This window comes from Sphaerodactylus townsendi, linkage group LG13, assembly GCF_021028975.2.
Source record: "Sphaerodactylus townsendi isolate TG3544 linkage group LG13, MPM_Stown_v2.3, whole genome shotgun sequence".
Taxonomy (NCBI): Eukaryota; Metazoa; Chordata; class Lepidosauria; order Squamata; family Sphaerodactylidae; genus Sphaerodactylus; species Sphaerodactylus townsendi.
Window position 1 is genome coordinate 52,189,335 of NC_059437.1, and position 12,614 is coordinate 52,201,948.

At 71.4% G+C, this 12,614-nt stretch overlaps 1 protein-coding gene across 1 annotated transcript in view; it reads left to right on the plus strand.

Moving 5' to 3' along the window:
* The first annotated feature begins 278 nt into the window (after positions 1-278).
* Positions 279-12,614, plus strand: part of DHX37 (DEAH-box helicase 37) — a 56,782-nt gene continuing 44,446 nt past the window's right edge. Inside the window, exons 1-4 of the mRNA XM_048513862.1 lie at positions 279-426; positions 1,155-1,324; positions 2,172-2,284; positions 4,066-4,378. Of these exons, the coding sequence (XP_048369819.1) occupies positions 324-426; positions 1,155-1,324; positions 2,172-2,284; positions 4,066-4,378 (699 nt within the window). The 5' untranslated portion in view covers positions 279-323. The remainder of the gene's footprint in view (positions 427-1,154; positions 1,325-2,171; positions 2,285-4,065; positions 4,379-12,614) is intronic.

The window sequence follows — 12,614 nt, forward strand, 5'->3', positions numbered from 1 at the left end:
TAGGGCGTGGATTCCAGACTGCTGCCAAGCCAGGTGTTCCCCATCCTATATCTGGGAGGCAGGTGGAGGGCTGAGGGGGCATTTGCCTTTCTATCATCCCTACAACAACCCTGCGAGGTAGGTTAAGGGCGTTTGAATGTTGCATATTTGCAGACATTCGTAGACTGAATCTAAACCTCCCCCCCACCCCCGTCTCTCCAGCAGCGCGTCTAGACACGTGGTCTGTCTGTGCCTGATTCTCGCGAGACCGGCTTGCCGGAAGGCGGAAGTGAAGGAGCCGTTTGCTCCGGCTCCACGTGGGTCGCCGCGTCCAGTTTGGCCCGATGGGGAAAGCTCGCAAGAGGCGCAACTGGAAGGCGCGTTTGCCGGACGAGTCCGGGCCGCGGGATGTCCCGATCCAGGCGTCTGTGCAGCTGGAGCTGGGGGGTGAGCTTGGCCCGGTTTAACATGTTTGTTTGGCCGGGTCGCTAGATGGGAGCATCCCCTTCCTTATTATCTGAAATACATAGTTATACTTTTTTTCTTTGCACGCAGTGTATAAGATGCGCTCCCATGTGCGCGCAAAACAAAAGTTTTCGTTGTGGCATTTTGCAAGTGTCTGTCACAACTCCGTTATAAAACGGTTAACTATTTGTTTGTAAACAAATTGCTGAAGTCGCTGTTTATGACCTAATTTGTGCCAGAGAGTAAGACCAGTGAAATTCCAAGAGGATCTGTGAGCATTCGCAGAGTGCCTTTGCATTGCATCATAAAAAACAGCCACCATCTCCACCTCTACGCAACTTGCTTTGAAACTGGCACCATGAGTGATGCCCTGTTTGTATGCCAATAAAGGCCGTTGTTGTTGTTGTTGAGTGATGCCCTTTTCATGGTGGACAGTTTTCCTGGTGTCTCCCTCCCTCCCATTTTTAAACTCTCAAACAGGTAGCAGAACCTAGAGGTTAACTGAGGCTAAACTGGACCTCTGGATTTTTTTTTTTTTTGATGGGGTGCATTTGGCTCAGTTCCACCCCCATTTGGCATGCCCAGCCTGGCTGGAACGAGGAAACTCTGGCAGCAGCTTTCCAAGCCTTGTGAACGAGTCTGTTCGTTTGGCGATGCTGTGTACGTTCTCAGAAGCTTAAGTGACCTGACAGAATCTCTCCCATGTCCAGATGAGGCCGCCTTGAAAGGGGTGGATGGAAGCAACGCCCTGATCCTTCCGCCGCGGAAAACCAAGGGGCCAAAAAGAGCACCCGAGAAGCGCCCGGAAAAGAAGCCCCTGAGCAAGAAGAGGAGGAAACTTCTGCAGAAAGTTGTGGAGCAGAAAGAAAAAAAGGCAAAGGTATGGGGTGCATGTGGAAGCTGTGGATGATGTGTTAGGTCTTGAACCTTAAAGCAATAAACGGACTCTGTGTTGTAGATCAGCAGTGTTTATTGATTGGCATCTAAACACCCAGCTTGTCAAAGCCAATTCTGACTAACCTGGCTTATGCTACCCACTTTATGCTGATGTTAGTCCCTCCTCCCATTTTCCCAGACAATGTGAGAAAGAGTTAGTTAGGAAAGGCTGCAGCATTTGGGACTCTTTAGTTTGGAGAGGAGACGTCTGAGGGGGGTATGATTGAAGTCTATAAAATTATGCCTGGGGTAGAAAATGTGGACAGAGAGAATTTTTTCTCTCTTTCTCACAATACTAGAACCAGGGGGCATTCATTGAAAATGCTGGGGGGAAGAATTAGGACTAATAAAAGGAAACACTTCTTCACGCAACGTGTGATTGGTGTTTGGAATATGCTGCCACAGGAGGTGGTGATGGCCACTAACCTGGATAGCTTTTAAAGAGCTTGGACAGATTTATGGAGGAGAAGTCGATCTATGGCTACCAATCTTGATCTTCCTTGATCTCAGATTGCAAATGCCTTAGCAGACTAGCAGCAGCAGAAGGCCATTGCTTTCACCTCCTGCATGTGAGCTCCCAAAGGCACCTGGTGGGCCACTGCGAGTAGCGGAGAGCTGGACTAGATGGACTCTGGTCTGATCCAGCAGGCTAGTTCTTATGTTCTTATATATATTTGGACAACTTTCAGATGTACCTATCCTTTTTCTCTTATGGACGATCTTCTCTGGGATGGGCACAGCACTGGAGTATCACTGGTCCCGCTATTGTTGTGTGTTTGTTTGAATCTTAGCGAGCCGACTTGTTGAAAAAGCTGAGTGAAGTCCAGGCCCCTGAAGCTGAAATGAAGTTGTTGTACACCACGTCTAAGTTGGGGATGGGGAAGCGCATGTTCCAGCAGAAAAGGTACATGATGTTCGCCTGCGTATGGTTATGACTGCATTGTAGCCACGGTATTGTGTTCCCTTCATCATCCACGGGGAGCACCGACCGTAAGGAGCACGACCTAGACGGGAACCTTTGTGCAGCAGTGGCGTAGGAGATTAAGAGCTCGTGTATCTAATCTGGAGGAACCAGGTTTGATTCCCAGCTCTGCCGCCTCAGCTGTGGAGGCTTATCTGGGGAATTCTGATTAGCCTGGGCACTCCCACACACGCCAGCTGGGTGACCTTGGGCTAGTCACAACTTCTCGGAGCTCTCTCAGCCCCACTCACCTCACAGGGTGTTTGTTGTGAGGGGGGAAGGGCAAGGAGATTGTAAGCCCCTTTGAGTCTCCTGCAGGAGAGAAAGGGGGGATATAAATCCAAACTCTTCTTTTTCTTCTTCTTCTTTGCTGCAGAGAAAGTACAGTGTGCCAGCTGTCTCTTTCATAGAAGCTGGCCTGGTGGTGTTTTGATGGCCTTTCAGTGGGGCCCCTGATAAACCTCTGTGGATCCCTGCAAAATGCCTTGATCTTGTGGTTCTGTTTAAGAAACAGAATGAAATCAAGGAAACATTGAACAGCAAACCCATGCAGTCAGTGTTTGCTGACTATTACCAACTACACTAAAGGACTGTATCTTTAAATTTAATCTGTGTTTCATTAGACAGTCAAAAACAAAAAGAATTCGTAGGTCATAATTGTTCCTATGTATACAATTGTATTTTCTGTATATTGTTACTGGTTTGTAATTTGGGGGGGGGGAAATGTATTTTTATATGTTCATACCTGTTTTAGACTTTTCAATTCACTTAGTAAATTAGTAAGTACAGAAGTTTGTGTGTTTTATTTAGCAGCAGGACTGGTGAGGTTTTGTGTGAATGCTGTACAGTACTCTAGAGTCCTATTTATAGTGCGTAAGGGAGTGGAGGTTTTTCAAGTGTTTCAGATAGGATGAAATTCGAATTCCTCCCGGGTGGGCACTCTTCCAGGATTTTATATAATTCTTTCTTTTTTGCACTCCCCTTTGGTGGCACAGTGATTTTTAAACATGTTGTGCTCCATGCATTTGTTCGCGATGGCCATGATCCTGTCTTGGAGGCAGAAGTAGTTTTATGTGCACTCTCTCTCTCACGCTCACTTGCTGTTGATCACTCAGTCGCTCGCACTCACCCATGTGTCTTTAGTTGGGTTTTGAAAATGCTTTGATGCATGATTAGTGGTGCCAGAATGTGGATGGGAATGAGCATGCAGATGCACAAGCCCACTGAAAGCCATGCAGGGCTGCAAGGGGCATCCATGCTCATATGCGCCCTTTGGTTTTGCATTTGGCTTACACATGATTTATTTATTTATTTTTGTTTATTTATTATTGAGTTTTATATACCGCCTTACCCCCAAAGGGCTCTGGACGGTGAACAACATAATTATACAGCATACAATTAAAAACCCATTAAAATAAACACAGCGGTCAGTATAATAAAACAGCATCAGCAATAAAACCCTTATTAAAACCCTCCCAAAGGGGCGGGGGGGAGAAGGGTCCCATAGATGGTAAAGGGGCCCCAAACACAGGAGACTAAAGTGGGGGCACATCAGCGGCCGGACACTCCAAAAGCCCGGTGGAACAACTCCGTCTTACAGGCCCTTAGGAACTCACGCGGGAGGTGACAAAGTGTTCTGGGTCACAGGTTCTCTGATTCGGTGAGTATCCTGAGTGCATTTTAGCGAGGTGACCCGGTCTGCAAACAGATCCCTGCTGTTTCAGGACTATCCAAGAAGTGGGGGCCTCCAGTCTGGAAAGGATTAGGAGCGTCGGTGGTGCCAATAGGAAAAGAAACCGACTCGAACCAGATGCCGAGTCTGAGGAGGATGAAAGTTCAAGTGAGCAGGAAGGGGACCCGGAAGAGCAGATGGGGGAAACAACCCCGGTGGACCCAGATGTTGCTCCGGTGCCACTCCAGCAGCCGACAGAAGCCTTCACGGATTCACCCAGCGTGCCAAAGCAAATTGGCCCAACTTCCCAGCCCTCCTTGGAACCTGCGGTTTTCATTCCCGTGGATAGATCTCCAGAGATTCAGGTCAGTTCGGAACACCGGTGCACCAGCAGTCCAGAGCCAGCGTGGTGTAGTGGTTAAGAGCAGGTGGATTCTAATCTGGAGAACCCGGTTTAATTCCCCACTCCTCCCCCTGAGTGCCAGAGGCTTATCTGGGGAACCAGATGTATTTCCGCACTCCGACATTCCTGCTGGGTGACCTTGGGCAGCTAGTCACAGTTCTCTCAGAACTCTCTCAGCCCCACCTACCTCACAAGATGTCAGTTGTGGGGAGAGGAGGGGAAAGGAGCTTGTAGGCCACCCTGAGTCTCCTCACAGGATAGAAAGGTAGGCTATAAATCCAAACTCTTCTTCAAACTTTTCTGTTTCTCCCCTGTCTAGAAAGCCCTATGGAGTTCTCCCCATAAATTGGCTGTGATTTGACGGTGCTTCCCTCCACCACTTTGTCTGTCTGTCTATCTACCTTTGTACTTATTTCTTGCCCATCACCGAAGTCCCTCCAAACTTAGCACAAATGCAGGTTTAAATGAGCCCACAAATACTGTTCCGTCAATCTGACCCAGATGACCTGGCCTGGCCAGATTTCATCAAATCTTGGAAGCTAAGTAGGGCTGGCCCTGGCTAGTGTTTGGATGGGAAACCACCAAGGAAGTCTGAAATGCAAACCGTTTCTGTTGGCCTCTTGCCTTGAAAACCTCATAGGTTTGCCAAGAGTCAGCTACGACTTGACACCACTCCACCGCAAACAGAGCAACTGAGCTGTTAAAAGTGGTATTTGATGTACTTTACAGTGTTGATATACATTACAGTGTTGCTCTTGCATCTGTGTGGTTTTGGGGGCGGGATTCTGTTGCTGGCTAGTTTTTGAGGGTGTCTTACCTAATCACTGCTGAATTTTGCTATCTTCTTGAGTGTGTGGGATGGCTGCAGGGTTAGACCTGGCTGTACTAATGTTCTGGTATAAGTGGGGTGCTGTGTGGTTTCCGGGCTGTATGGCCGTGTTCTAGCAGCATTCTCTCCTGTATGGCCGTGTTCTAGCAGCATTCTCTCCTGACGTTTCGCCTGCAGCCCGGAAACCACACATCCCGGAAACCACACAGCACCCCAGTGATTCCGACCATGAAAGCCTTCGACAATACATTCTGGTATAAGTTTTACATCCAGCGCTGGGTGGTGTTTTGTGATGGAAAAGCCGGGCAGGAGGAATTTTAACAGATAAACCATCCTAAGGGTCCGATTCTAGCTGGGTTGGATCAATAATGGTGGTACATTTCTCAAATGTTTGTGGGGAAGGGACCGCTGGTAGTGGGACATAACTGCAGAATCCAACTCACGGTGACTTATATACATATTAAATTGGAATGAGAACCTGCAAGAGCTCTTGCTGATATATTGTAGATTTAAACAATGTTTTTGTAATTGTGGTTTTAAAATATTTATTGCTGTTTCATGGATTGCTTTACTGGTTGTTCTAAACTGCCCTGAGGCTTCTAGAGAAGGGCAGTGAATAAATGTAATCATTATTTTTTATTTTTATATACAAACATATTTATCTATATAAAGGAGCAACAGTGGCATAGGAGGTTAAGAGCTCGTATATCTGATCTGGAGGAACCGGGTTTGTTTCTCCGCTCTGCCACCTGAGCTGTGGAGGCTTATCTGGGGAATTCAGATTAGCCTGCGCACTCCCACACACGCCAGCTGGGTGACCTTGGGCTAGTCACAGCTTCTCAGAGCTCTCTCAGCCCCACCTACCTCACAGGGTGTTTGTTGTGAGGGGGGAAGGTCCCCCCCCCCCCACCCCCCCCCCCCCCCACCCCCCCCCCCCCCCACCCCCCCCCCCCCCCACCCCCCCCCCCCCCCACCCCCCCCCCCCCCCACCCCCCCCCCCCCCCACCCCCCCCCCCCCCCACCCCCCCCCCCCCCCACCCCCCCCCCCCCCCACCCCCCCCCCCCCCCACCCCCCCCCCCCCCCACCCCCCCCCCCCCCCACCCCCCCCCCCCCCCACCCCCCCCCCCCCCCACCCCCCCCCCCCCCCACCCCCCCCCCCCCCCACCCCCCCCCCCCCCCACCCCCCCCCCCCCCCACCCCCCCCCCCCCCCACCCCCCCCCCCCCCCACCCCCCCCCCCCCCCACCCCCCCCCCCCCCCACCCCCCCCCCCCCCCACCCCCCCCCCCCCCCACCCCCCCCCCCCCCCACCCCCCCCCCCCCCCACCCCCCCCCCCCCCCACCCCCCCCCCCCCCCACCCCCCCCCCCCCCCACCCCCCCCCCCCCCCACCCCCCCCCCCCCCCACCCCCCCCCCCCCCCACCCCCCCCCCCCCCCACCCCCCCCCCCCCCCACCCCCCCCCCCCCCCACCCCCCCCCCCCCCCACCCCCCCCCCCCCCCACCCCCCCCCCCCCCCACCCCCCCCCCCCCCCACCCCCCCCCCCCCCCACCCCCCCCCCCCCCCACCCCCCCCCCCCCCCACCCCCCCCCCCCCCCACCCCCCCCCCCCCCCACCCCCCCCCCCCCCCACCCCCCCCCCCCCCCACCCCCCCCCCCCCCCACCCCCCCCCCCCCCCACCCCCCCCCCCCCCCACCCCCCCCCCCCCCCACCCCCCCCCCCCCCCACCCCCCCCCCCCCCCACCCCCCCCCCCCCCCACCCCCCCCCCCCCCCACCCCCCCCCCCCCCCACCCCCCCCCCCCCCCACCCCCCCCCCCCCCCACCCCCCCCCCCCCCCACCCCCCCCCCCCCCCACCCCCCCCCCCCCCCACCCCCCCCCCCCCCCACCCCCCCCCCCCCCCACCCCCCCCCCCCCCCACCCCCCCCCCCCCCCACCCCCCCCCCCCCCCACCCCCCCCCCCCCCCACCCCCCCCCCCCCCCACCCCCCCCCCCCCCCACCCCCCCCCCCCCCCACCCCCCCCCCCCCCCACCCCCCCCCCCCCCCACCCCCCCCCCCCCCCACCCCCCCCCCCCCCCACCCCCCCCCCCCCCCACCCCCCCCCCCCCCCACCCCCCCCCCCCCCCACCCCCCCCCCCCCCCACCCCCCCCCCCCCCCACCCCCCCCCCCCCCCACCCCCCCCCCCCCCCACCCCCCCCCCCCCCCACCCCCCCCCCCCCCCACCCCCCCCCCCCCCCACCCCCCCCCCCCCCCACCCCCCCCCCCCCCCACCCCCCCCCCCCCCCACCCCCCCCCCCCCCCACCCCCCCCCCCCCCCACCCCCCCCCCCCCCCACCCCCCCCCCCCCCCACCCCCCCCCCCCCCCACCCCCCCCCCCCCCCACCCCCCCCCCCCCCCACCCCCCCCCCCCCCCACCCCCCCCCCCCCCCACCCCCCCCCCCCCCCACCCCCCCCCCCCCCCACCCCCCCCCCCCCCCACCCCCCCCCCCCCCCACCCCCCCCCCCCCCCACCCCCCCCCCCCCCCACCCCCCCCCCCCCCCACCCCCCCCCCCCCCCACCCCCCCCCCCCCCCACCCCCCCCCCCCCCCACCCCCCCCCCCCCCCACCCCCCCCCCCCCCCACCCCCCCCCCCCCCCACCCCCCCCCCCCCCCACCCCCCCCCCCCCCCACCCCCCCCCCCCCCCACCCCCCCCCCCCCCCACCCCCCCCCCCCCCCACCCCCCCCCCCCCCCACCCCCCCCCCCCCCCACCCCCCCCCCCCCCCACCCCCCCCCCCCCCCACCCCCCCCCCCCCCCACCCCCCCCCCCCCCCACCCCCCCCCCCCCCCACCCCCCCCCCCCCCCACCCCCCCCCCCCCCCACCCCCCCCCCCCCCCACCCCCCCCCCCCCCCACCCCCCCCCCCCCCCACCCCCCCCCCCCCCCACCCCCCCCCCCCCCCACCCCCCCCCCCCCCCACCCCCCCCCCCCCCCACCCCCCCCCCCCCCCACCCCCCCCCCCCCCCACCCCCCCCCCCCCCCACCCCCCCCCCCCCCCACCCCCCCCCCCCCCCACCCCCCCCCCCCCCCACCCCCCCCCCCCCCCACCCCCCCCCCCCCCCACCCCCCCCCCCCCCCACCCCCCCCCCCCCCCACCCCCCCCCCCCCCCACCCCCCCCCCCCCCCACCCCCCCCCCCCCCCACCCCCCCCCCCCCCCACCCCCCCCCCCCCCCACCCCCCCCCCCCCCCACCCCCCCCCCCCCCCACCCCCCCCCCCCCCCACCCCCCCCCCCCCCCACCCCCCCCCCCCCCCACCCCCCCCCCCCCCCACCCCCCCCCCCCCCCACCCCCCCCCCCCCCCACCCCCCCCCCCCCCCACCCCCCCCCCCCCCCACCCCCCCCCCCCCCCACCCCCCCCCCCCCCCACCCCCCCCCCCCCCCACCCCCCCCCCCCCCCACCCCCCCCCCCCCCCACCCCCCCCCCCCCCCACCCCCCCCCCCCCCCACCCCCCCCCCCCCCCACCCCCCCCCCCCCCCACCCCCCCCCCCCCCCACCCCCCCCCCCCCCCACCCCCCCCCCCCCCCACCCCCCCCCCCCCCCACCCCCCCCCCCCCCCACCCCCCCCCCCCCCCACCCCCCCCCCCCCCCACCCCCCCCCCCCCCCACCCCCCCCCCCCCCCACCCCCCCCCCCCCCCACCCCCCCCCCCCCCCACCCCCCCCCCCCCCCACCCCCCCCCCCCCCCACCCCCCCCCCCCCCCACCCCCCCCCCCCCCCACCCCCCCCCCCCCCCACCCCCCCCCCCCCCCACCCCCCCCCCCCCCCACCCCCCCCCCCCCCCACCCCCCCCCCCCCCCACCCCCCCCCCCCCCCACCCCCCCCCCCCCCCACCCCCCCCCCCCCCCACCCCCCCCCCCCCCCACCCCCCCCCCCCCCCACCCCCCCCCCCCCCCACCCCCCCCCCCCCCCACCCCCCCCCCCCCCCACCCCCCCCCCCCCCCACCCCCCCCCCCCCCCACCCCCCCCCCCCCCCACCCCCCCCCCCCCCCACCCCCCCCCCCCCCCACCCCCCCCCCCCCCCACCCCCCCCCCCCCCCACCCCCCCCCCCCCCCACCCCCCCCCCCCCCCACCCCCCCCCCCCCCCACCCCCCCCCCCCCCCACCCCCCCCCCCCCCCACCCCCCCCCCCCCCCACCCCCCCCCCCCCCCACCCCCCCCCCCCCCCACCCCCCCCCCCCCCCACCCCCCCCCCCCCCCACCCCCCCCCCCCCCCACCCCCCCCCCCCCCCACCCCCCCCCCCCCCCACCCCCCCCCCCCCCCACCCCCCCCCCCCCCCACCCCCCCCCCCCCCCACCCCCCCCCCCCCCCACCCCCCCCCCCCCCCACCCCCCCCCCCCCCCACCCCCCCCCCCCCCCACCCCCCCCCCCCCCCACCCCCCCCCCCCCCCACCCCCCCCCCCCCCCACCCCCCCCCCCCCCCACCCCCCCCCCCCCCCACCCCCCCCCCCCCCCACCCCCCCCCCCCCCCACCCCCCCCCCCCCCCACCCCCCCCCCCCCCCACCCCCCCCCCCCCCCACCCCCCCCCCCCCCCACCCCCCCCCCCCCCCACCCCCCCCCCCCCCCACCCCCCCCCCCCCCCACCCCCCCCCCCCCCCACCCCCCCCCCCCCCCACCCCCCCCCCCCCCCACCCCCCCCCCCCCCCACCCCCCCCCCCCCCCACCCCCCCCCCCCCCCACCCCCCCCCCCCCCCACCCCCCCCCCCCCCCACCCCCCCCCCCCCCCACCCCCCCCCCCCCCCACCCCCCCCCCCCCCCACCCCCCCCCCCCCCCACCCCCCCCCCCCCCCACCCCCCCCCCCCCCCACCCCCCCCCCCCCCCACCCCCCCCCCCCCCCACCCCCCCCCCCCCCCACCCCCCCCCCCCCCCACCCCCCCCCCCCCCCACCCCCCCCCCCCCCCACCCCCCCCCCCCCCCACCCCCCCCCCCCCCCACCCCCCCCCCCCCCCACCCCCCCCCCCCCCCACCCCCCCCCCCCCCCACCCCCCCCCCCCCCCACCCCCCCCCCCCCCCACCCCCCCCCCCCCCCACCCCCCCCCCCCCCCACCCCCCCCCCCCCCCACCCCCCCCCCCCCCCACCCCCCCCCCCCCCCACCCCCCCCCCCCCCCACCCCCCCCCCCCCCCACCCCCCCCCCCCCCCACCCCCCCCCCCCCCCACCCCCCCCCCCCCCCACCCCCCCCCCCCCCCACCCCCCCCCCCCCCCACCCCCCCCCCCCCCCACCCCCCCCCCCCCCCACCCCCCCCCCCCCCCACCCCCCCCCCCCCCCACCCCCCCCCCCCCCCACCCCCCCCCCCCCCCACCCCCCCCCCCCCCCACCCCCCCCCCCCCCCACCCCCCCCCCCCCCCACCCCCCCCCCCCCCCACCCCCCCCCCCCCCCACCCCCCCCCCCCCCCACCCCCCCCCCCCCCCACCCCCCCCCCCCCCCACCCCCCCCCCCCCCCACCCCCCCCCCCCCCCACCCCCCCCCCCCCCCACCCCCCCCCCCCCCCACCCCCCCCCCCCCCCACCCCCCCCCCCCCCCACCCCCCCCCCCCCCCACCCCCCCCCCCCCCCACCCCCCCCCCCCCCCACCCCCCCCCCCCCCCACCCCCCCCCCCCCCCACCCCCCCCCCCCCCCACCCCCCCCCCCCCCCACCCCCCCCCCCCCCCACCCCCCCCCCCCCCCACCCCCCCCCCCCCCCACCCCCCCCCCCCCCCACCCCCCCCCCCCCCCACCCCCCCCCCCCCCCACCCCCCCCCCCCCCCACCCCCCCCCCCCCCCACCCCCCCCCCCCCCCACCCCCCCCCCCCCCCACCCCCCCCCCCCCCCACCCCCCCCCCCCCCCACCCCCCCCCCCCCCCACCCCCCCCCCCCCCCACCCCCCCCCCCCCCCACCCCCCCCCCCCCCCACCCCCCCCCCCCCCCACCCCCCCCCCCCCCCACCCCCCCCCCCCCCCACCCCCCCCCCCCCCCACCCCCCCCCCCCCCCACCCCCCCCCCCCCCCACCCCCCCCCCCCCCCACCCCCCCCCCCCCCCACCCCCCCCCCCCCCCACCCCCCCCCCCCCCCACCCCCCCCCCCCCCCACCCCCCCCCCCCCCCACCCCCCCCCCCCCCCACCCCCCCCCCCCCCCACCCCCCCCCCCCCCCACCCCCCCCCCCCCCCACCCCCCCCCCCCCCCACCCCCCCCCCCCCCCACCCCCCCCCCCCCCCACCCCCCCCCCCCCCCACCCCCCCCCCCCCCCACCCCCCCCCCCCCCCACCCCCCCCCCCCCCCACCCCCCCCCCCCCCCACCCCCCCCCCCCCCCACCCCCCCCCCCCCCCACCCCCCCCCCCCCCCACCCCCCCCCCCCCCCACCCCCCCCCCCCCCCACCCCCCCCCCCCCCCACCCCCCCCCCCCCCCACCCCCCCCCCCCCCCACCCCCCCCCCCCCCCACCCCCCCCCCCCCCCACCCCCCCCCCCCCCCACCCCCCCCCCCCCCCACCCCCCCCCCCCCCCACCCCCCCCCCCCCCCACCCCCCCCCCCCCCCACCCCCCCCCCCCCCCACCCCCCCCCCCCCCCACCCCCCCCCCCCCCCACCCCCCCCCCCCCCCACCCCCCCCCCCCCCCACCCCCCCCCCCCCCCACCCCCCCCCCCCCCCACCCCCCCCCCCCCCCACCCCCCCCCCCCCCCACCCCCCCCCCCCCCCACCCCCCCCCCCCCCCACCCCCCCCCCCCCCCACCCCCCCCCCCCCCCACCCCCCCCCCCCCCCACCCCCCCCCCCCCCCACCCCCCCCCCCCCCCACCCCCCCCCCCCCCCACCCCCCCCCCCCCCCACCCCCCCCCCCCCCCACCCCCCCCCCCCCCCACCCCCCCCCCCCCCCACCCCCCCCCCCCCCCACCCCCCCCCCCCCCCACCCCCCCCCCCCCCCACCCCCCCCCCCCCCCACCCCCCCCCCCCCCCACCCCCCCCCCCCCCCACCCCCCCCCCCCCCCACCCCCCCCCCCCCCCACCCCCCCCCCCCCCCACCCCCCCCCCCCCCCACCCCCCCCCCCCCCCACCCCCCCCCCCCCCCACCCCCCCCCCCCCCCACCCCCCCCCCCCCCCACCCCCCCCCCCCCCCACCCCCCCCCCCCCCCACCCCCCCCCCCCCCCACCCCCCCCCCCCCCCACCCCCCCCCCCCCCCACCCCCCCCCCCCCCCACCCCCCCCCCCCCCCACCCCCCCCCCCCCCCACCCCCCCCCCCCCCCACCCCCCCCCCCCCCCACCCCCCCCCCCCCCCACCCCCCCCCCCCCCCACCCCCCCCCCCCCCCACCCCCCCCCCCCCCCACCCCCCCCCCCCCCCACCCCCCCCCCCC